Consider the following 23,813-nt stretch of genomic DNA (forward strand, 5'->3'; position numbering starts at 1 on the left):
TTAAACTGAAATAGGAAACAGTCAAAAACCTGCAGGGAATGCATGCAGTAACTTTTTGTTATCATAAATTCACACACACACACACACACATACACATATGTATTATAAAAAAAGCTACGGGAAACTGATTAACCTTAGAGTGAAAGTTGAGAACGTCGGTTAATTTGCATTTTCGTGAAATTAACCTTAAAAAATCCTCTTATTTTTTTAAAAATGGCGATGGTTTTTCATGAGAAGCTTGTTTGTATATGAATTTATATATGTTGTGTGGGCGTTTCCGAAAAGGCTGGTTATCCGCCGCCAAGATTTCTTGTATTGTCTGGTTGCATTTAATGAAGTGCTATAATTAGATACTACCTAAACCGATCTTCCTAATTGTACAACATCCGTTTTACTCCAATACTGTGCCTTGTCTCTTTCACCGAATATATATTTACTATATTATTCTTTTTAATAACATATATCATCCATTCTTCCACAATATATGCATATTTTTTTTTGTTAATATTTATACGATAATATATTTAATCAAATTCGAAATTTGAAATAACGCTCGACACATGATGATTATATTTTATGTGATTAATATGTGACATGAAAAATATTTGTTTATGTTACTTTTTGAAGTTTTTATTGTGTGTGTTAAAATCATTCAAGATCATGTGTGAATAATAATAAGCATTACAACATAATATATAATGCTATGTTTTCGAGAAAAAATATCTATTAAAAAAAAGTAGGTTTTTTTTGAGACGGTCTCACGAAGCTTTATCTGTGAGATGGGTCAATCCTACCGATATTTACAGTAAAAAATAATATCCTTAGCATAAAAATAATATTTTTTCATTGATAACCCAAATAAAAGATCCGTCTCACAAAATACAATCTGTTAGATCGTCTCACATAAATTTTTACCTTAAATAATATAGAATCTAACATAGTTATAGTAGTAGTAGAACTCAAATACTTTTATTTATCGAACTATATAAATAAAATTTTTACTATTAACAAAAATTCTATAGTTTTACCTATCTATATTACGGACCATATATTTGGTCGGAGTGGGTTTTTTTTTTTAATATTAATTTTGTAATTTTGAATTGTTTTAGGGTTTAAAAATATATATATTGTACAAACAATGCAAGTGTGAGAGTATTAATTAGTATATATAAATATTAAAGGTCGGTTTCTTTTCAGGCTGCGCCATTTTTCTTTCTCCTGCACCTTGATTCGACCATGTGCGTCAGACTCCCAAAACCTCTGAACCCTAACGCAGAAGCATGGAGTCCAAAGCAAATCGCTCCGCCAGCTAGTACGCAACCGGCGATTCCCGTGTTTCCTTACCCTGCTGCAATTGTCACTTATAATCCGAGTTACTCTATATACAAAATGAGCCAACTGTATTACCTGCCACTCCCGAGTTCTCGCATCTTTTTTCCGGTGGGAAATGGGTGTTTGAAACCCACTTCCAATGGTGGAGAAGAGATTAGTATTCCACAGAAGAATTCGAAAAGCCAGAATGCGAGGAAGGCGGATGGTCCTACTCACGGTTTCAAGAAGGGCGTCCGAAGACATTTCCCCCCTCGGTTCCAAAGGCCAGTGAGGTCCGTTTATGTGGACAAGAATCCACCCAATCTATGCTGGAGGCCCAGAAAGTTGGCTGAGCCTGACAACGAGGCCGCCGTCAACGCTGGTGCTGCTGACTTTCCTCCTCCGCGTGTTTCGCTTCCCATGGCTCCGTTAAGTGGTCAGGGCATGTCACCTTCATGGAACACTACTGTGATGATAAAGAATATTCCTAATCGGTTAAGGTACCACTCTAATTTGATGCAATAAATATATATATTTCATATGTATGCGAAATGTCCAGAAAAATAGGAATTATTTCCTTCGTTCCATTGTGTTCAAATTTGTGCTTTTGCATGATGTGTAAATTTTTTATTTTTTTGGCATCTCTTATTCTAGAAACTATTCATTTTTATGGTCTTTTCGACTGCCCATTTTCTTGATGTAAGAACTTTTTCTAATGTGGTCTCATTTTTATTTCGGTTCCAAATTTCAGGCTTAAGTTCGATGTCTTTGTTTGTGTTGCTATTTCAATCATTTTTCCGAGTCTGAAGTTTCATGGAACATGTAAACAGTACCCCGGCATCATTTCACCAATATGCAGCGTCACGTGAGTAATATCCGGAAATTACAATAGAAACGAAGATGGTGAAAGAGAGATTGAAATCATATAATTTAAAGGATCGTAAAAAATTAAAAGCCAACTCATAATACCAATATGACAAATTTTCCTTAAAGGTTTCATTAATTTTTAATTTTTTTAATATTAATTATTGTCTTTTTCATGCCCAATATGAAAAATATAGTAGGTACGCTCGAGTAATTTTGCTGTTAACTCAGCATGCATTAAGTGTCATGTCATCGGATTTTTCCAGATTGAATGGTCGGAAAGGCATTAGATAATAATGATAAATCTTTATATATATATATATATAAATCTTTATATATATATATATATACACACACACATATGAATGCATATCAAAATTTATCATCTGCATTTTTCATAAGATAATGAGATACTGTTGATTGTAGTTTTTTTTAATTCTCTGGACGTTAATGTCACTTTTAAGATTAAACAGATAATTCCCCGCGTAGCATGAAAAAGGATGGCAAGTTTTCTCCTGTGATTCTCAGATCCTGTTCCACTAACTATGTCTGCGCCTTTGGGAATTTTATCGTCCTGGAAGTGAACAGACTGTTGAGAAAAAAACAAATCTTTTCAACTTCCATCCTTTATGTCTCTATCGCATTTAATAATGCATTAAAGACGTGTTTAAATTATCTTCATTCATGTATTGCATCGACATACATGGCATGTATTATTGCATTAAATGTTGTAATCATTTACTACACTGGCTCATGCAAATATAATGAAACATTAATGAGCTTCTTTATCTGATTTTTGAATGATTCATTTTCCAGAAGGGATGATATACTAAAGTTTCTGGATGGTTACTGCTGTGCATACTCTTTGGAGTATGATTTTCTGTATTTACCCATGGATTTTAGGTAATTTATTCAGACTGTCACGTAGTTAATTAATGTCAAATATTTCAGAGTACTGATTCCATATGTTTTGAATCAATAATAATAATAAATTGTAGAAAGAAGGGTAACTTGGGATACGCATTTGTTAACTTTACGACTGCCATTGCTGCGAACAAGTTCAAGAAAATTCTGCAAAATTTCAAGTGGGAAACCGTCGAGAGTGACAGCGGGTCTTTTATATCCAAGAAAATTTGTGAAATCACTTGGGCAAGAATCCAGGTAAAATTTTTGTTTTCCAAAGAGAATCTTTTTTTTTTTTTATCAAATTCTTTTCGTTCTAATTTTATTTGTTGTTTTCTTAGGGCAAAGAAGTCTATACGAGAAGATTTAAAAACTCCGAATTTGCTTGCCGCGAACTGGATTTTCTGCCAGTAGTTCTGGATCCACCTCGAAACGGATCCGATCCAAATCCTTGCCCGCCACTGGTTCTTGGAAATATACAGCTTCAACGCCGATTTTCGAGCTAGAGCTACTGATACTCATAATTCCGTACCAGGTTGTGTGTTGTAGGTTCTGTGGGTTGTACGATGTATATTAATTCATGATTACGTCTAAGAATTCTAGGTTTTCTTTTTACTTTTTCACATCTCAGAGATTATACTGCACATGTGCAGTTAATCTGGATATTTTGCGTGTGGGTGGGGTTGAAATTTCTTGCCTGTGTTTTCATTCTCCCCCTAGGGTTTATGGTTTCTTGATAAACTGGGGTGAAATGGAAACATGGGTTTAGTTTGATTTGATAGACGTTGTACTTTGATCAATGAGAGTTTTATGGAATGTGATATATCCCACCTTTAAAACTCATTATCTTTTAGATATGTATTTGGAGAGAGACTCATTTGATAGAAGAACTTCCTAATTATTTTCATTATAAAATGGAGAACGATTTATTTATAAATGCCGTTTATTTATCTGAAAATGTTTGAATAGGCAGGCAACCTAATAATTTCCAGAAGAGTTTATAGAAGTTTCGAATGTATCCGACTTTTCGAATGTATCCGACTTTTATTATTTCTCAAATGTTTTTATTGCCAAGGAGTCACCTGTGCTCAAGCCATCCGGGCTTCGGATGAACTAATATATGCACACGAAATTCACAGATATCGCAAGAATGGCGTTGGCATTACTTGCAAAACATGTGAATAACGGATTATTTTGCAAGGAATAGTTGTTTAGATGTGCTGATACCCTGGATTGCATGCAATCGACTCCTGGTAGATCATCTCCTTTATCTGCTCTTCAGTCAAGTCTTTCTGCTCCAAGTTGTCGTCAAAGGGCTTTAAGCAAACAGGCTCGTCATTGATGTCATGTAGAGACTCCAAGTATGGATGTTCCAATGCATTTTCAACTGAAACCCCAAACACACACGCACACGTCACAAAAATTGATTACAATGAGACATAAATTGACAATTTGAGGAAGGATTAACGGAACAGGCCAATCTCTGATAAAGAACTATGTCATTGGATACCATTCTCCCAAATTTAAAGAGGCGGTATATGTGAAACAACAGAAAAATGATATCACTTTATATCTGGATCAAGGAATGCAGCTCAGGCAAGCGCACAATTCCAGAGAAGAGGACTCGGTCAGAACTTCAATTTCTCACAGAGGAGAGAGTTCCATACCTGTAATCCTTCGTCCAGGATCAAATGCCAGCATCTTCTCCACGAGATCGAGAGCAAGCGGGGGTACATGAGGAAACTTTTCAGTAAATGATTGTCGTCGATATGGTGGCAGTTGCCTGATGTATTTTTTCCCGTTTTCATGCAGGAATTCCAGATCGGCCTCTGAAGGGGTGCCAATCAGCTGAAAATCAAGGAAGTTCCATATTAACGCTGGGACATGGTATCGTGTTCGTAGCAGTGCAATACATCAAATGAACCAGTAAGGGGAACCATGTTCTGGACGATATGCAGCATCATGGATGTAATGAAGAATGGGGACATTTCAAATCAAATTGATATTAAGATGCTGCATCCGACAGTGAACAAGCATTGGTATTAGTTTTGAACTATAAATAGACTGTTCACAGCAAACACGATAAATGAAAAGAAAGAGTGTCATTTGTAATACTATAGAGTTCAAGAATAAACTCAAGAACAAAACTATCAATAGCAAAGTAATTTCCTCAGTCTTCACTCTCGGTATTCAAGTTCAAATAAGACGAACTCAAAACATGTAGATTTGCATCACCATAATCAAGGAGTTGCATCTAATTCCTTTTCTGGAGATTTTTCAGCAAAGGAGAATGTATTATTTACATGAAGTATAGTCATAATTATTGTTGATATTCTTTTTTTAAAAAAATAGAATGATAAAACATTTTAATGTCGTTACTAGAAATTCAAATAGTACAATGCAAACAAAGGCAGACACACCTCCATGAGCAGACGAAACTGATGCACTTGATCTCTTCCAGGAAACAATGGCTTACGATTAACCATTTCCATGAAAATGCAACCGACTGACCACACATCAATGGCCGCAGTATAACCGCGTGACTTTAACAAAAGCTCTGGTGCACGGTACCACCTTGTGACAACATACTCTGTCATAAATTCAGTTTCAGACGTAACACGGGCCAATCCGAAATCACATATCTTTAGATCACAATTCCTATTCAAGATAAGATTGCTGGGTTTCATGTCCCTGTGCAGAACCTTCGCCGAGTGTATGTACTTCAACCCACGAAGGATCTGATACAAGAAATACTGCACCAACAATATAGTTGTTACTCTCATGTAATAAAAGAAGTGTGAGAAGCATGTTTCGGCGACAAATGGATAGACACTGGCCAAACTGATGCAAAAGTCCGTTACAAGAAGCAGAATGGCTGTTTATTCACTAACAACATATACATTCCAGTTCATATAGAAGCAATTAAACATATGGAAGAGACCTATTTGACTATGTCGACTCAGCCCACCAATTACACCCAATATAATGGAAAAAGTTGTTTTTTTAGATTCACCTGTTCTTACCTCCTGACATGATCATATTCACAATAGATCTCTCCTCAAAACACTGCGTCAACTCCGCCCTAACAACTCAACATTTAAATTATGTTGGGAAAGCATTATAACCATATATTACAATATCAACCCACAGCTAAATCGTGTTACCTGACAACTTTATCCTTCATAAGTGTCACAAGCAGATATGTTCATCACTTATCTGGTTGTCGTATAACGACCATGTTTTTTGAACATGAGAAAGCATACCACTACAATGATGTAATCATGCCCACACTACTTGCATCATCTTGTCAAATGCTTCTCCATTGACATCAAGTTTTTTAAAATTAAGAAAAGAAAACGTCCACCTGAATCAAGCCAGTGTCAATCACAACAATAATTTATAGGTAGTGCAGATAAGTCATGAAACATAAAAGGCCTGGCCAGTTTGATACAGATCAACAGAGAAAATTTCATTGTAGGGCACAAAGACCCTGACTTATAAACTCAAGATGCAGCAACTTATTCCTCTTAATATTTCAAGACAGTGTTTTAGAAACAAACCTGGCGATGCTCCTCTGACAAGGCTTGATTAGAATGAATAATTTGATGGAGATCAGTGTCCATGAGTTCATACACAATATAAACATCATTAAATGTTTCTCTCTGCGGGGGTGGAATTATATCTCTAATCGCCACAATCTGCGACATATAAATTCGCATAATTACCATATGGCTTGTATTCTAATGAATAAATAATTGTGCCTTGAATTCTCAATGTCAATAATATTATGAAGAGCAGGTGTCATTATTAAACGCGCTGAATGTAGATTGCACGAATAAGATGGCACGTGATGGTGGTACGAATATTTTACCAATCACATCCCCCAATATTTTTTCTAAAAAAACTTAACGGTTATTTGGGACCCAAGGCAAGTTCACAGTCGACTGAGACTATATAATTTCTGAATTCATTTATCGTTCCAACGCTACAAAACAAAAAATTGCTAGAAAAAAGTAAAAAATGGTTCTCTAAAGTATAAGAGGACAGAGTAGCATAAAATTTTACTTAATTTGTCGAGCCAAGCAACTTCCTTAAGCACTGAGAAACCATGAGCCGAAAAACTCCCTTAAGCTCCAAGAAACCACAAACACTCGGTAAAACTCGTGATCACCCTCTTAAACGATGTAACCAAATAAGAAATACTCTATAACACTTGAGTTCATTGCAAAACAGTACAATCTACAACTGAACTCTGAAATGCGGGGTCAGTGCCCCCTCCCCCCCTAAAATAAAGCACCATAAAAGAAAAAAGGAAAGAAAGATCAACAACATTTCACGCTCTATTTTGTTTAGTAGTCACCTTATATAAACTATATGTATTCACACTTGGACAAAAAAAAAATCGATGCGTGAATGACACAATACAAAGTTAGCAACCAAATGGATCTTACAATGTATTATTCTATGAGAATTAAATGACTTTGGCAACCATAACGTACCTGGTCATCATTTTTTTTCTCTTTCAGCCACAATAAGGTACAAAATGATCAAAAGAAGAGTTAGCCTCGGAGACACACACATGCATTAGGCGTTTGCATGAGCCTCAGAGAGACACATATGCATTAGATCACCCTTATCGAAATTTAGAGACGTTTGTTTAATCATGCATTAGGCACGATTTCACAATTACTTAAATAATCTGATCACAGCTCATTTTTCCAATTTGGATCGATGTGGATCATGAATAAGTAATAATTAATATCTGATCAAATCAATTTTGCCACCCAAAAAATTCTGTGTTCCAACTGTCTCGGACGACACTTGATTTTCTATCTATATCGCATAGAAATAATATGTCCTGGTGATATTAACACTAATCATATTCGATGTAAGACATAAAAAAATTCACAAGAAAGGATGACTCCAATTGTAAATTCTTAAAATATGCAAGTTGAATAGTAAGAAAAAAATCACATATGGTCAGAAATTCGTGCAAAAATAATGAAATCCGTAAACAGCGTGCACTCTACATGAGATTTGGATTCCCATTCAAAATTAGCACTATATTAGCACCTTAGGTATTTGCTGTGTAATTTTCAATTTACTTAATGTTGAAGGCCGAGATTTTAGACCTATTAGTTCATGTGCATAACATACAAATTGCCAATTAAAACGAGATCTCAGTTGTGTAAAGAGTTTTAGAGTTTGTATTTATATAAAATCTGCTATTATCATGTGTTTTAATGTTTGCAAGTCAGACTAACTCAAATAAATCACATGCCATTTTTCGAGTTACCTCCCCGCTGTCAAATACGACCTTTACTCTTGTGTGAAATAATCATTGAATTTGAGAGATAGAAGGAAAAAAAGCTGATATCTCCTATATATGTCATGCGTGAAACTAATAGTCAGATCATGAATTTAAATACAAATAATGCACAACCACTTTTCCACATCTGGTAATCAGGAAACATTATTCAAATAAGGATCCAGGGCATTGTTTTAAAACAATTACCAACTCAAACTAGCATTCAATGAGTGCAATAAAAAATAGTAATTGTCACCCTCTCAACCAAATTTTCCAGTTCAATTTGTAATTAACATTAGGCATCCAAATTCTTAGACGACTCTATAATACCTCTAATTTCCTCGCGATACATGTTTGCTGATAGGTACTTTAGGAAGAAAATATCAAATCAAAAAACTTGAATAAATAAAATCAAATATTTTTCCTTGATAGAACTATAAGTAGAATCATTCCCCCAGAAAACTACTTTCCCTTGAATGCATACACATCAAACAGTTTCACAACAATTCCATTTCATATTTTATCGAAGTGATCGCAATAGAATATAAAATCACACACTTATTCGCGATCCATACGTGTAAAAATATATTTGATGGTTAACCAAGACATTTAATTTACTCCTTCAATCACAGGAAAAAAAAAACTATAACTGATCGAGTAGAACTAAGTCCCAACTTTCGGCTCTCGCTCACTACCAATTGCACCATTCTTGGTATATTCTATCATGGCTTAATAATCAACCAGATATAATGTACCTAAACAGAACAAAATAATTGAAAGACAGAATTTTGAGAAGCTTTAAAAATGTCATACTCGATCCAGCCAACAAATATACAAACAACCGTCAGAAATTTGCAGTTTCTTCAACCTTACAAAAATGTTCATCTTCTTTTTATACAGATTAAATGATGACCCATTAAAGTAGACAAAGAAAGATTAAATCTTGTAATTAAAAAAAGAAAAAAGATTAAATAAAAACTTGATAAATCCACGAAAATACTGGAGTCAACAAAAATAAAGAATAAATGACTTCCTGATCCACAATTCGCTATCAGTAAGAAGTCAAGGAGAATGATTTTTAATATAAAAATAGCTACATACAATGCACATGCCAAACGCAAACATTTTTACGCATAGAAATAATTCCACTGACGTTTTCATGCTCCAAGTGCCGAAGAAGCTTGATCTCACGTAGAGTCCGCTTCGCATCGATTTTATTAGCAAAAGCATTCGCTATCTTCTTTATGGCCACCAGCTGGTTCGTCTCCGAATTCAAAGCCGAGCTTACGCACCCAAAGAACAAAATTCAGCACTTCATTAATGATGGAAAAAATACACAGCATAGTTATTTTAGCAGAAGAAGCCAAAAGTATATTACCAGACGACCCCGTACGCCCCTTTACCGATGGGCGCTACAGGGGGCTTGTACTTAGCGGTGACCTCGAAGAAGTTACCGAAGATGTTATAGTGAACGAATCTACCGCCATGGGTCGGTGTGGGCGGTGTGCTTTCGGTGGCGGGCGATGGAGGAGGTGGCGGCTCCTCGGCCGGCACCGGGGTCTCCGGAGGCTGCGGGTCACTGTCCATTTCTGTTGATTCTTGTTAGTAACTGTACAACAAAACGAAACACACGAGTGTATCTATTTCTCCCTCCCCCTCATTTTGTCCCAGTGTGTATGCGTATGTCTATTTGTGGGGCCCACTTCATTCTTTTTTTAAAAAAATCAAATTTAGAATTTTCTTTTTTAAAGGAAAATTTCGATTTTACGAATTGCTGTTGAAAGATTTTGTTAATATCTAACAAATTTTTGTCGGATGTCACACTCTAAAAATTTATAATAACAGTAATGTTTATTATATTTTTTCAAGTCAAAAAAATGCATATATATAGATATAATAATTTATATATTTATGCATATAATAATTTATATAATAGCTGACTGTTGAGAAAATCCAACGGGAATGCGGCTGCGCTGTCCCAATGTGTACATATAGATTTTGTTTTGCCCCACTCAGGTGACGAGGCACGGGCCGCACGGCTATATTTATTTTTACAATACAATAATTAATTCTTTCGATAATTAAATATAAATATATATGCATAGGAAAAATATATAATTAACTAAGGGCATCCGTATCCGTCGGAATTAATCCATATTAATAACTCTCCATCTCATCAAAAATGATGGGGTCCACGAATCACATATTCATTACATTAACACTTCCCCATTATTAACACACACTCAAATTCATTTAATTTCAACTTTCATTATTTATGGGTCCCACTGTCCACTTCCTCATTTTTTTTTTAATATTTCAATATCTTTCTAATATTTTTAAAATTTTACAACAAATGTTGTGAGATGAATTTGTAGAAATTGATTAGTATATATAGTGAGTAAATTTTAGTACATAGTATATGTAGTATTTAATTTCGAATATAGCCGTTGGTGCATAATTTTGCCGTTTGAAAATAGCCGTTGGTGATAATTAGCGACGGTTTTTCAAAAACCGTCGCACTTAGCGACGGGTGTTAAAAAACCGTCGCAAATAGCGACCTTTTTTTAAAAAAAACTGACGCTTTTCAATTTGCGACGGTTTACGAAAAACCGTTGCAAATTTTCGATGGTTTACGAAAAACCGTCGCAAATTTCGAATTAACGCCGTTCATTCTAATGAATTTCTTGGCAGCCATGTCAGCCAAGATTATTAATTCTTGCGTCCACATTGGTGGACGAAAATTAATGTGTGTTATTAACACCCATTAACCAACCAATGTGGGTGTCCTAATGACCACGTAGACAATAATCTTTTTCAATACTAATAAAACCACTAAATAATAAAATATTGGCCACACCCATTTATATTTTCAAAGGATAATTGTGATTTTAATGCGGTTTATTAGACTTTAATCATGTAATTTTTCAATTGTTTTGTTTTCATTTGATTAGGGTTTTTGCAACCTTTTTCCACCCGACAAATGTAATATAACAACAACATCGTAAACTTGGATTTATATAAGCTTAAACACAATAATATTATATTTCAAAATCTAAAAAATATGGTGATGGCATAAATATAATTTATCAATGAATTAATTACTCCGAATTTGGTCGTAAATTAGAATTCACAAATTTAGCAAGATTCGGGAAATATCTATAATTTCATTTAGTAAACCTGAATCTTTTTATATATCAACCAATATCAGGCGAAGGCATTCAATTTAAGATTATAATGGCAAAGCGTTCCAGTCAGAACCGGGGGAAAATTAAAGGTGACTTTTTAAAAATAATTATTTTATATATTTTTCCCGGATAAAATTATAATACATATTTTCACATAGAATATTTGGTGGAAAAGCTCATTTGAAGATTAATTTGGTTAAACTCTTAACAGTGCACATATTGGTGCATGCCGTAAACAAACAATATTCGCAACTTGTATTTTATGCACATGGTAGTTTATATAAGGTCATTAACAGTACATTCATAGATACACGCGGTAAAAAGTAGAACATGTAACGTGTTTTTAATACACTCCGATTTTTTTTAAAGTGTAACAATGTTCACAACGCTTGTGTAAGTGTATGCTCTAGAAACTATAAAGTAATACCCGCAACATGTTTTCAATGCACATTATTATTGATTCCAAGATGCGAAAAGTTAATTGTGTTGTAGTGACTTTTTACTTGTAGAACTCTGTTGTTTTTTTATTTGTACGTTTTCGGTCATGAATTGAAAGATCATAAAGGGACATATATATTGTTTGAGCTTCAGAGTTTGGGTTTGATTATATATGCTTGTTTTAAGATTAAGCGCTTATCACTATACCAAAAACTATTAGTCAAGGCGCAAATTTATTTCCTTATACCTGTGGAAGCGCAGAGTGCACATACTTAGATGCTAATGAGTCGGGCTGTTAGGCCCACGAGTCTGAGGAGGTGTGTGTCTATCTGCTGGTGCTGTCTCATATCCCTTAGAGATCAGTCTTATCCTTTCCCTACCGTCGGTCCTGTCCTCAGCAGAGACATTATTAACCGTTAAGATCTGGTGTCATTCTTTTACGGCCACTTAGCCAACCAGATCAAGCGGCGCAACGTCAGCAGCTTGACACATGAGAACTTCCCAGGAGGTCACAAATCTCATTATTCCTCTCACTCATGCACGCTTAACCCAACATATTCCCCATGTGATATTGAGTATGAGACTTTCCTTACTAAAAAACCATTATGTCAAATGTTTATTTTTTAAAAAACAAGTGGAAATATTTTAATATTTATAAATAACAGTAGAAATGAGAAAAAAATTTGGAAGAGAAAAATGAGAGATCTTAACTTTAAAAAAAAACATTAAAATTAAGAGGGATGTGTATAATTAAATGTAGTTTAATTTAATAATAAGACTAAATAAAAGGACTATTCATAATTGAAAAGCTGATTGTCACTGTGCCAGCAAATTTGTCGGTTTTTTGTGAGATCGTATAACATATTTTTATTCGTGAGACGAGTCAATCTATACTTATGTTTACATTAAAAAAATAATATATTTTTTGAGTGACTTAAATAAAATATTTTTTTTATAAAATTGACATGTACACAGTGAGTTTTTGTTGCGATCAGGGAAGCTTTGTCAGAAAACGGCGAAATGTGATGGATGGTATTGTAATGCAAGCAACTAAACTTGCCATGAATTCTGTTCATTTGATATATAATAATAATAAATTTTGCTGCATGTCGTTACAAATCAATATAGATATTCAATTGTAACTTTATGAAACAATCGATAATTATTATTATAATGATTCTACGCTATTTAAAATCTTGATTGTAGTTATAAATATTTGCAGGTAACCTTCCATTGCAAGTCTTGGATATATTTTTTATTGCTTTAGTAAATTATCAACTTTTTTTAGTAGACCTGAAAAACCCAATGACCACATCTAACTACATCTAATAATTATAAATTTTCCAAAATCATATATATTAGCACAATTCAGATCTAAAGGAGTAATTATAAATTTAACATAATTATAGGCTTCAACTTGCAGATGTCCCCGACGTTTAAACAGAAGACCTTTACCTGGTGTTCCCTTCAAATACCTTAGGATCCTGTACACTGCTTTGAAGTGTTCTGACCCAGGCGAGTGCATGAATTGGCTGACTACACTCACGGGGAAGGCTATATCAGGTCGAGTGTGTTATAAATAAATGAGCCTCCCGACAAGTCTCTGATAGCGCTCCCTCTCCTTTACAGATTCTGTCCCAACTGGTTGCAGTTTGACGTTGGGCTCCATAGGCGTCTCAGCCGGCTTACATCCTAGTATACCTGTTTCAGTCAACAATCAAGGACATATTTGCGTTGATTGACAAATATACCTTCCTTGGATCTTGCAAACTCCATTCCAAGAAAGTACTTCAACACTCCCAAGTCCTTGATTTCGAATTCTTTTGCAAACCTCCCTTTAAGCTCTCCAAGTTCCTCGTAGTCACTCCCTGTTAAGATGATACCATCAACATATACAATTAACACAGCAGTTTTACCTTCCTTTGAGTGTTTGTAAAACATGGTGTGATCAGCTTAACTTTGAACATAACCAAGTCGCTTCACAGCCTTGCCAAAACATTCAAACCATGCCCTTGGAGACTGCTTAAGACCATACAGGGACTTGTTCAGTCTACACACCTTGCCAAGTCCAAACTTTGGTTCAAAACCCGGAGGGAGTCTCATAAACACCTCTCCATCTAGATCTACATTTAGGAAGACATTTTTAACATCCAACTGATACAAGGGCCAATTGAGATTAACCGCAAGTGACAATAGTACTCGAATTGAGTTAATTTTTGCAACAGCAGCAAATGTTTCCTGGTAATCTATTCCGTATGTCTGCGTAAAGCCTTTTGCTACAAGTCTCGTCTTATATCTCTCTACACTACCATCTGTTTTGCTCTTTATTGTGAAAACCCATTTGCATCCTACTATCTTCTGATCCTTAGGTGCTTCAACAATTTCCCAAGTACCATTCTTCTTTAAGGCCTTCATTTCTTCGAACACCGCTAATTTCCAATCCTGGTCCTCTAGTGCTTCCTGAATGTTTCTAGGCACAACATGTTTCGAGATATTAGTAGTAAATGCCTTATGTGTTTCGGATAAATGATCATAGGTTATATATCTGGCAATAGGGTATTTGGTGCAGGTTCGAGTACCTTTTCGAAAGGCAATGGGAAGGCTCAAGAATAACAGATAGAGGAATGGTTTTCTGTGACTGAGGAAAAAAAGAGGTACCTGGAGTATCCATAGTTTCTTTGCCCGAGGCTTCCAATGAAGCTTGTGCTGGAATAATTAATTCATCTCCGATTCTTCTGAGGACATTTCTCCTAGAATAAACCACAGGTTCAAGAATATTTCGGTTCTTCTCCATTCGTAGTATTTCTTTTTCCGACAGACCAATTTCACTGTCAACAATTGTGGATTTAGACTCCCCATTTTTTTCATTTTGAAAGTCAAGAGTGTCACGCCCCGAGACCGGGGTTAGTCGACACCGGCGTTGTTCAACAATCACATAATCGTCAAACAACAAGCCTCGTAGTTCAGTATAAACCAAAACCAGTCTATTTCATAAATAACTCAAAATAATCTTGTCTTACAGTGATAAATTCCAAAACGAAATAAAATGTGGGGAAGCAGTGTACAACTTGAATCGAAACTTAGGAAGAACATAAGCGAGAAATCTTCATATCTCAAGGCTTCCTCACCAACTCCAAAGCATGTCTTATTTCATCCTCGTCTACTTGATCTTCATTCTTATCTGGGGAGAAATGTAAGGGGTGAGTGTTTGGGAAACACTCAGCAAGTGGGGGCCGATCAATTACCACAAATACATATAAATATAATTTAAAACCCATATTCCAAACTGATTTTTCAAAACATAGTATCTTATATCAGATCAGAATCGGAATCGAAGTGCGAAACAGAGATTATCAGACAATTCAGAACAGAACGAATCAGAACAAACGAAAACACTGTTACTCATCTCGTTTTCCATGGTCAAATTGTCCCCAATATGTTAGTCCTCTAAGGGGTGAGGCCAAAACACAGTTTTATACCCACTGATGGGGGCCGAAACACAGTTTTATACCCACTGATGGGGGCCATATAAATTTACAATCGTCGTTCCATATCCCACTCGAATCATAACAGTGCACCACAGAATCAGATGTATCAAACAACACTTATCGGAATTTTTGAATGAACTCAGCAAAATCAAAGAACATCGGAAATAGAAGAACATATCGTACATCGATCGAGATTTTATAAAATATATAATAGTATTTTCCAAAAAATGGTCTGACACACATACAAGTATGTCATGAAATCCTTATACAAAGTTTAAGTTACAAAGAAATACATAGCAAAAGCCCACTTACAGTATTCTGACTGCTCAAGGAAACGTGAATGGTGAGATTGCGTGTAGTATCCCGATACCTAATTTGAGTTAATTATTGGATTAATTATATTTTTCGGTGGGATCGGAAGGACCGAACCAGGTTCGGATCGTCCGAAGAGGGTTCGGATCATCCGAAGTGGGTTCGGACCGTCCGAGACAGGTGTCTGGAAGACGTGGAAGGGTTCTGGACACGTGGTAAAGTTCGGATCGTCCGATTGGGGTTCGGATCGTCCGAGACAGGTGGCTGTACTCGTGGAAGTCATGCAAGATTCGGATCGTCCGATCAGGGTTCGGACCGTCCGAAGTGTGCCAGATCGGAGAGTCCGAAGTGGATCGGATCGTCCGAACGTTGGCTATAAATAGAGGCGCGAGGCTTCATTTGTGACTCGCCATTTCAGAGTGTTCCAGAGCTTTTCAGTCGTTTCTGATAGGTTCTAGTCTTTTTCCGAGGTTCGGGCACTAGCGGGGAGCTACTAGTGTTGTAGCGGAGCTGTGCTCTAGTTTGGAGCTAGCGGCACCAGTGGGCTGACTGCGGACGCAGGCGTGAGTCTAGGACTGATTGTTAGGATCTGCTGGTTTGAGGTACGAAAGTACTATCCGAGATATCCTGGTCGAGTATACATTCTTATATGTGTTGCATGATTATGTAGTGCATTGATATATGTCATATGATGCATGCTATTATGTCACGCTTTATGATGCATGTTGCATTTCATGTTGAGCCGTATCTCCTTCGAGATAGCATTTATTGTTGAGCTGTATCTCTTTCGAGATAAGCTATATCTTGTGGGGCCGCTCAGCCCTGTCTTGTCTTGTGGACGCATGGACACCGAGAGTACACAGTGGCCGACGGGTCGGGAGGGCTTCGGTGATCCGGGACATTTTTGGTCCACGTCTGTTCTTGTAGTGGATGCAGTGACCCAGAGGAGTACCGCGCGGCACTATCCACTTGGCGCCTCTAGACTGAGCATATTGAGATCCTTTGTTACTCCTGTTTCTTGACCTACCCTGGTATCATATCATAGCATGTGCATTTCATATAGGTTTGTATACTCATGCTTTTGTACTGGGCGTTCTTATCGCTCACGTCCTCGGTTTTGTTTATCTTGGACACCCCATTCCCACGGGGCAGGCCTCAGGTTGGATGGCTCAGGAAGAGCAGGAGGAGGACAGTGAGTAGCTGGTTGGTTTAGTTTTCAGTACTATTCTATTCGATATGGTTGTACCGAATATTTTTGAGTTGTTCTGATTTCGATTGGGTTGTATAACTATTTGTCGTTGGCCATATTTCCGCTGTTATATCTGATTATTATTAATTAAGTTAGTTGCATGCTTAGTTCTTGATTAGTAGGTGATTCTGGAACGGGTCACTACATTTATGGTATCAGAGCATGCTTACGATTTTGGGATATAGATTTCTGTTTTGGGATTTTCATTGACCATTTTACCATTTTCCCCATTCTATCTTGTAGCGATGGCTGACCACTTTGGTGATGAGAGTAGTCAGGGAAGTGTAGGTCGTTGGGGTGACCAGGACGATCGTAGGCGCCATCGTGAACATCGTCATCGTCGGGATGGTCCTAGGCGTTTTGATTTGCACCGTTTCATTCAGATGGGGCCTAAGCCTTTAGTCGGCGGTGAGACTCCCGATGATGCTGAGGATTGGTTAGAGCGCATGGAGAGTTGTTTCCGTGCATTCCAGTGCACCGAGGAGCAGAGGATGGAGACCCTTAGTTTTCTTCTCGAGGGCCGTGCGCGCAAGTGGTGGCGATCGACTTCTGCGCCGATAGTCCAGTCTCAGGGTAGGGTGACTTGGGCCGATTTCCGTACAGCTTTCATGCAGCTGTATTTTCCTCCAGCCCTTCGCCAGGCAAAGACGATTGAGCTCCTGAATCTTAAGCAGGGGAGTATGTCTGTTGATGAATATCAGCAGAAGTTCTTCGAGTTGTTACCCTTTGCCCCTCATATCAGTGGCAGTTCTGAGGCCAAGTATGACCATTTCCTCCAGGGTCTTAACCAGGAGATTTTTGATCGAGTCACTGTCTGTGATAATCCTACTTCTTATGATGGGTTAGTGAACCGGTGTCGCCAGGCAGAGATCAGTCTCCAGCGTGGTAGGGCTATTCTTTCTTCTAGACCTCCGAGTACTTTGAGCCCTCGATCTCAGTCTTTCAAGAAATCTGGTTCTTCTTCTTCTTCTGGATCTGGATCTCGATCTAGCGGTGTTTTTCGCTTTGGGAAGCAGAAGGTTTCTTGTGTGCATTGCGGGAAGAACCATCCATCGGAGCAATGCCGATCAGCCGCGGGAGCTTGTTTTCAGTGCGGAGAGATGGGTCATCTCAAGAAGAATTGTCCTCAGTTGCGAGGTGGAGCAGGATCTGGTTCCGGATCTCAGACGACTGTTCAGCAGAGGAGGCAGGGTCAGGCAGTGGGTAGTTCAAATCTTCGACCTCGTGCCCAAGGTCAGGTTTTTGCGCTGAACCAGGATCAGGCTGCAGATGAGACAGAGAGAGTCATAGCAGGTACTTTTCGTTTATGCGGTATTCCTGCTGTTGTTCTTATTGATACCGGAGCATCACATTCATTCATTTCTGCACGATTTGTTAAGCGTCATAAGTTACCATATGTTTCTCTAGACGTCATTCTTTCCGTTTCTACCCCGATGGGTCATTCGGTGTTAGCAAAGTGTCTAGTGATGGGTTGTCCCTTAGATTTTAAGGGTAACGAATTGATTGCGAATCTTATGATCCTAGAGATGGAAGATTTTGATTGTATTCTAGGTATAGACCTATTGACTACCTACCGAGCTACCGTGGATTGTTACCAGAAGCTTGTTCAGTTTCGTACGACTGAGAGCTCTAGTTGGTTTTTCTATGGTGAGGGAGCGCGACCTCCGATGCCGGTGGTATCTGCTCTGAAAGCCTGTCGTGCTTTAGAGGCGGGCGGGGAAGGCTACCTCATCTATGCGATTGATTCATCCACAGGTAGTGTTGGTATAGATGATATTCCAGTGGTTTGTGAATTTCCTGATGTTTTTCCAGATGAGATTCCTGGTTTTCCTCCGGTTAGAGAGGTGGAATTTGGCATTGAGTTAATGCCAGGGACTGCACCGATTTCTCGTGCCCCCTATCGTCTTGCTCCGTCAGAGATGAGAGAATTGAAGCAGCAATTGCAGGATCTTCTTGATAAAGGTTATATTCGCCCGAGTGTTTCACCTTGGGGAGCTCCAGTCTTGTTTGTCAAGAAGAAAGATGGATCTATGCGATTGTGCATTGATTATCGCCAGCTGAATCGAGTGACGATCAAAAACAAGTATCCATTACCTCGTATCGAGGACTTGTTCGATCAGCTTCAGGGTACCTCTGTTTACTCCAAGATTGACTTGCGATCGGGTTATCATCAGATGAGAGTCAGAGATGATGATATTTCCAAGACTGCATTTCGTACTCGATATGGGCATTACGAGTTTCTAGTTATGCCATTCGGATTGACAAATGCGCCAGCGGTGTTCATGGATCTGATGAATCGAGTCTTTCGGGATTTTCTAGATCAGTTTGTTGTGGTTTTCATCGACGATATCTTGATTTATTCTCACAGTGTGGAAGAGCATATCCAGCACTTGAGGATTGTGTTGCAGATTCTTCGCGAGAAGCAATTGTATGCTAAGCTGAGTAAGTGCGAGTTCTGGATTGATCGTGTAGTATTCCTTGGTCATGTGATTTCCAAGGAAGGAATTTCTGTGGATCCTAGCAAGATTGAGGCAGTGCTGAATTGGTCACGTCCTACGACGGTGGCTGAGATCCGTAGTTTTCTAGGTTTGGCAGGGTATTATCGTCGCTTCATTGTGAATTTCTCTCAGGTAGCTAGACCATTGACGCAACTTACTCGGAAGGATGTCCCATTTGAGTGGTCATCTGAGTGCGAAGATAGTTTCAGAGAGCTTCGTCGACTTCTGACTTCTGCACCTGTTTTGGCGTTACCGTCAGGATCTGATGGGTTCAGTGTTTACACCGATGCCTCTTTTCAAGGCTTAGGGTGTGTGTTGACGCAGAATGATCATGTGATCGCTTACGCATCCAGGCAGTTAAAACCTCACGAGGAGAAGTACCCTATTCATGATCTAGAATTAGCTGCTATTGTGTTCGCGCTGAAGATCTGGCGTCATTACTTGTACGGGGTTAAGTTTGAAATTTTTACTGATCATAAGAGTCTGAAGTATCTGTTCACTCAGGCTGAGTTGAACATGAGACAACGTCGTTGGATGGATCTACTTAAAGATTATGACTGCGAGATCAAATACCATCCAGGTTCTGCGAATCTCACAGCCGATGCTCTTAGTCGCAAGGTGAGAATCTCTGCACTTCAGACCAGTGCTATGATTAGTACTATCCAGGATTGTTGTTCATTGGGATTTAATTTCAAACATCGGAAAGGTATGGAGAGCATTCGTGTTGCTACCATTTTATCTGAGCCAGCTTTGTTCGCTCGGATTCGAGATGCACAGATGTCTGATCTCAAGACTCAGAGATTAGCCCGATTGGTTGGTGGAGATAGCAATTTCCATTATCAGTCTAATGGTCTTCTGTGTTTGTCTAATCGAGTTGTGGTACCAGAGGATGATACTTTGAGGGAAGAGATCTTATCTCAGGCCCATCGAAGCAAGTTGAGTGTTCATCCGGGAAGCAATAAGATGTATAAAGATTTGAGGACACGATTTTGGTGGAAAGGGATGAAGCGCAGCGTTTATCAGTTTGTTTCCAAGTGTCTTGTTTGTCAGCAGGTTAAGGCAGAGCACCGTCGACCGAGAGGATTATTGTTGAACTTACCTATTCCCGAATGGAAGTGGGAGCATATCGCGATGGACTTCATTACTCACTTACCATTGTCTTCGAGGAATAGTGATGCTATTTGGGTAGTGGTGGATCGACTCACCAAGTCTGCTCATTTTCTGCCATATAACCGTGATTTCACTTTCGATCGTATGGCTCGCTTGTATATTCAAGAGATTTTACGTTTGCATGGAGTGCCAGTCAGTATTGTTAGTGACAGAGATCCTCGTTTTACCTCACGATTTTGGGGTAGTTTCCAGTCGGCATTGGGTACTTCACTAAGTTTGAGTACGGCTTATCATCCAGAGACCGACGGTCAGACGGAGAGGACTATCCGTACACTTGAGGATATGATGCGAGCTTGTGTTATGGATTTCGGACCCGCTTGGCAAGATCATTTGCCTTTGATTGAGTTCGCGTACAACAACAGCTATCATCGTAGTATTGGTTTGGCACCATTTGAGGCGTTGTATGGGCGACGTTGTCGTACTCCATTATTCTGGGACGAAGTTGGGGAACGACATGTTGAGGGACCGGAGTTAGTCCAGCAGGCTATTGATAAGGTTGCAGTAATCAAGAAGCGGATTAAGACTGCTCAGGATCGACAGGCTAGTTATGCGAACACCAAGCGGCGACCTCTTTATTTTCAGCCAGGTGAGAAAGTGTTTCTCCGAGTTTCGCCTTTTCGCAGGATTTTGAGATTTGGTCTCAAAGGTAAGCTGTCTCCGAGATTTATTGGTCCATTTGAAATATTGGAAAGCGTGGGAGATTTGGCTTACAGACTTGCGTTGCCGCCGTATCTATCAAGTATTCATGATGTGTTCCACGTATCTTTGTTGAGACGATACGTAGCAGATGAGTCTCACATTTTGCATCCCTCTGAAGTTCAACTAAATTCGGATTTGTCTTATGTGGAACGACCAGTTCGGATTCTAGATCGCAAAGACAAGGTGTTGCGGAATAAGATCATTCCTCTTGTCTTAGTTCAGTGGCAGCGCAGAGGCACTGAAGAAGCCACTTGGGAGCTAGAGAGTCGTATGCGTTCGGAGCTTCCAGAGCTCTTTTGAGTTATGCTTTGTATATGTTTGTGTTTTCAGTTGTAATCGAAATATCAGTTGTGTTCAACAACAAGTGAGATGTAATAACGATGTTGTTATTCCGTTTTGTTCATCCTATAAACCTGATTTCGAGGACGAAATCTTTTTAAGGGGGGGAGAATGTAGTATCCCGATACCTAATTTGAGTTAATTATTGGATTAATTATATTTTTCGGTGGGATCGGAAGGACCGAACCAGGTTCGGATCGTCCGAAGAGGGTTCGGATCATCCGAAGTGGGTTCGGACCGTCCGAGACAGGTGTCTGGAAGACGTGGAAGGGTTCTGGACACGTGGTAAAGTTCGGATCGTCCGATTGGGGTTCGGATCGTCCGAGACAGGTGGCTGTACTCGTGGAAATCATGCAAGATTCGGATCGTCCGATCAGGGTTCGGACCGTCCGAAGTGTGCCAGATCGGAGAGTCCGAAGTGGATCGGATCGTCCGAACGTTGGCTATAAATAGAGGCGCGAGGCTTCATTTGTGACTCGCCATTTCAGAGTGTTCCAGAGCTTTTCAGTCGTTTCTGACAGGTTCTAGTCTTTTTCCGAGGTTCGGGCACTAGCGGGGAGCTACTAGTGTTGTAGCGGAGCTGTGCTCTAGTTTGGAGCTAGCGGCACCAGTGGGCTGACTGCGGACGCAGGCGTGAGTCTAGGACTGATTGTTAGGATCTGCTGGTTTGAGGTACGAAAGTACTATCCGAGATATCCTGGTCGAGTATACATTCTTATATGTGTTGCATGATTATGTGGTGCATTGATATATGTCATATGATGCATGCTATTATGTCACGCTTTATGATGCATGTTGCATTTCATGTTGAGCCGTATCTCCTTCGAGATAGCCTTTATTGTTGAGCTGTATCTCTTTCGAGATAAGCTATATCTTGTGGGGCCGCTCAGCCCTGTCTTGTCTTGTGGACGCATGGACACCGAGAGTACACAGTGGCCGACGGGTCGGGAGGGCTTCGGTGATCCGGGACATTTTTGGTCCACGTCTGTTCTTGTAGTGGATGCAGTGACCCAGAGGAGTACCGCGCGGCACTATCCACTTGGCGCCTCTAGACTGAGCATATTGAGATCCTTTGTTACTCCTGTTTCTTGACCTACCCTGGTATCATATCATAGCATGTGCATTTCATATAGGTTTGTATACTCATGCTTTTGTACTGGGCGTTCTTATCGCTCACGTCCTCGGTTTTGTTTATCTTGGACACCCCATTCCCACGGGGCAGGCCTCAGGTTGGATGGCTCAGGAAGAGCAGGAGGAGGACAGTGAGTAGCTGGTTGGTTTAGTTTTCAGTACTATTCTATTCGATATGGTTGTACCGAATATTTTTGAGTTGTTCTGATTTCGATTGGGTTGTATAACTATTTGTCGTTGGCCATATTTCCGCTGTTATCTCTGATTATTATTAATTAAGTTAGTTGCATGCTTAGTTCTTGATTAGTAGGTGATTCTGGAACGGGTCACTACATTGCGGCAGAGCTTCGCTACTTGAGGATGAAAGCTTCGAAAATACGGTGATGCTAGAGAGGATTTCGAGATTTGGGAGTGCAAGTTCTGAATGAAGAGTCCTCCTATTTATAGCCACGGAAAATCAGCTTACAAGGTAAGCTCTGAAGTCGCTCCACGAATGACGCTGATGGCTAATCAAATGGGTGATTGCACTAATCTCTCTCGGATGAACGTAGACTGCTTTCTTGTACAGGTTCGTGACGTATCTGGACTGTATTGCAAATTTGCTAGCTTCCTTATTGAGAAAACTTCCTTATATACAATATAATATTTCCAATTAGGTGGATATCCAGCATTAATTTACTGTGTATCTTGCACTGGATTTCGATTTCCATGTATTATTTATATTTTCAAATTTATTATGACTCGAAAATAAATTCTTTTACATGTCTATATTTAATTAATTATGTGCCCAAAAATTTGGGTTCTCACATCAAGAGGTTGGTCAATAACCAATTTGGAAGAGGTTCGGATATTTCCCAAAAATTTGGTTCCTTTAGATTATTCTCCCCCTGAATTAAATTTTTGGTAAAATATGGTTTT

At 38.7% G+C, this 23,813-nt stretch overlaps 2 protein-coding genes across 2 annotated transcripts; one reads left to right on the top strand and one right to left on the bottom strand.

The window, feature by feature from the left end:
* Nucleotides 1–2,995: 2,995 nt before the first annotated feature.
* Nucleotides 2,996–3,837, top strand: LOC140815871 (protein MEI2-like 6). The gene is made up of 3 exons (XM_073174871.1): nucleotides 2,996–3,078; nucleotides 3,174–3,336; nucleotides 3,420–3,837. Exons 1-3 carry the CDS (start codon nucleotides 3,068–3,070, stop codon nucleotides 3,582–3,584), a joined length of 339 nt encoding a protein of 112 aa, XP_073030972.1. The 5' UTR covers nucleotides 2,996–3,067; the 3' UTR covers nucleotides 3,585–3,837.
* Nucleotides 3,838–4,120: 283 nt separating this feature from the next.
* LOC140816588 (mitogen-activated protein kinase homolog NTF4-like) lies at nucleotides 4,121–10,002 on the bottom strand. Its single transcript, XM_073175945.1, has 6 exons — nucleotides 9,765–10,002; nucleotides 9,540–9,669; nucleotides 6,639–6,776; nucleotides 5,499–5,831; nucleotides 4,746–4,926; nucleotides 4,121–4,465 (listed from the first exon to the last, which is right to left on the bottom strand). The coding sequence occupies exons 1-6, from the start codon at nucleotides 9,971–9,973 to the stop codon at nucleotides 4,290–4,292; spliced, it is 1,167 nt and encodes a 388-aa protein (XP_073032046.1). The 5' UTR covers nucleotides 9,974–10,002; the 3' UTR covers nucleotides 4,121–4,289.
* Nucleotides 10,003–23,813: the final 13,811 nt, after the last annotated feature.

Source organism: Primulina eburnea, chromosome 16 (assembly GCF_022965805.1).
Source record: "Primulina eburnea isolate SZY01 chromosome 16, ASM2296580v1, whole genome shotgun sequence".
Lineage (NCBI taxonomy): Eukaryota > Viridiplantae > Streptophyta > Magnoliopsida > Lamiales > Gesneriaceae > Primulina > Primulina eburnea.

Bases quoted from the DNA above. Each gene is read 5' to 3' on its own strand.
- LOC140815871 (XM_073174871.1), top strand. The intron at 3,337-3,419 runs GTAAAATTTTTG...TTGTTTTCTTAG, and splicing joins TCACTTGGGCAAGAATCCAG to GGCAAAGAAGTCTATACGAG.
- LOC140816588 (XM_073175945.1), bottom strand. From the start codon at position 9,973: ATGGACAGTGACCCGCAGCCTCCGGAGACCCCGGTGCCGGCCGAGGAG. The intron at 5,832-6,638 runs GTTTGTTTCTAA...TTGTTGGTGCAG, and splicing joins TGTCAGAGGAGCATCGCCAG to TATTTCTTGTATCAGATCCT. The intron at 4,466-4,745 runs GTATGGAACTCT...TTGGGGTTTCAG, and splicing joins TCCTGGACGAAGGATTACAG to TTGAAAATGCATTGGAACAT.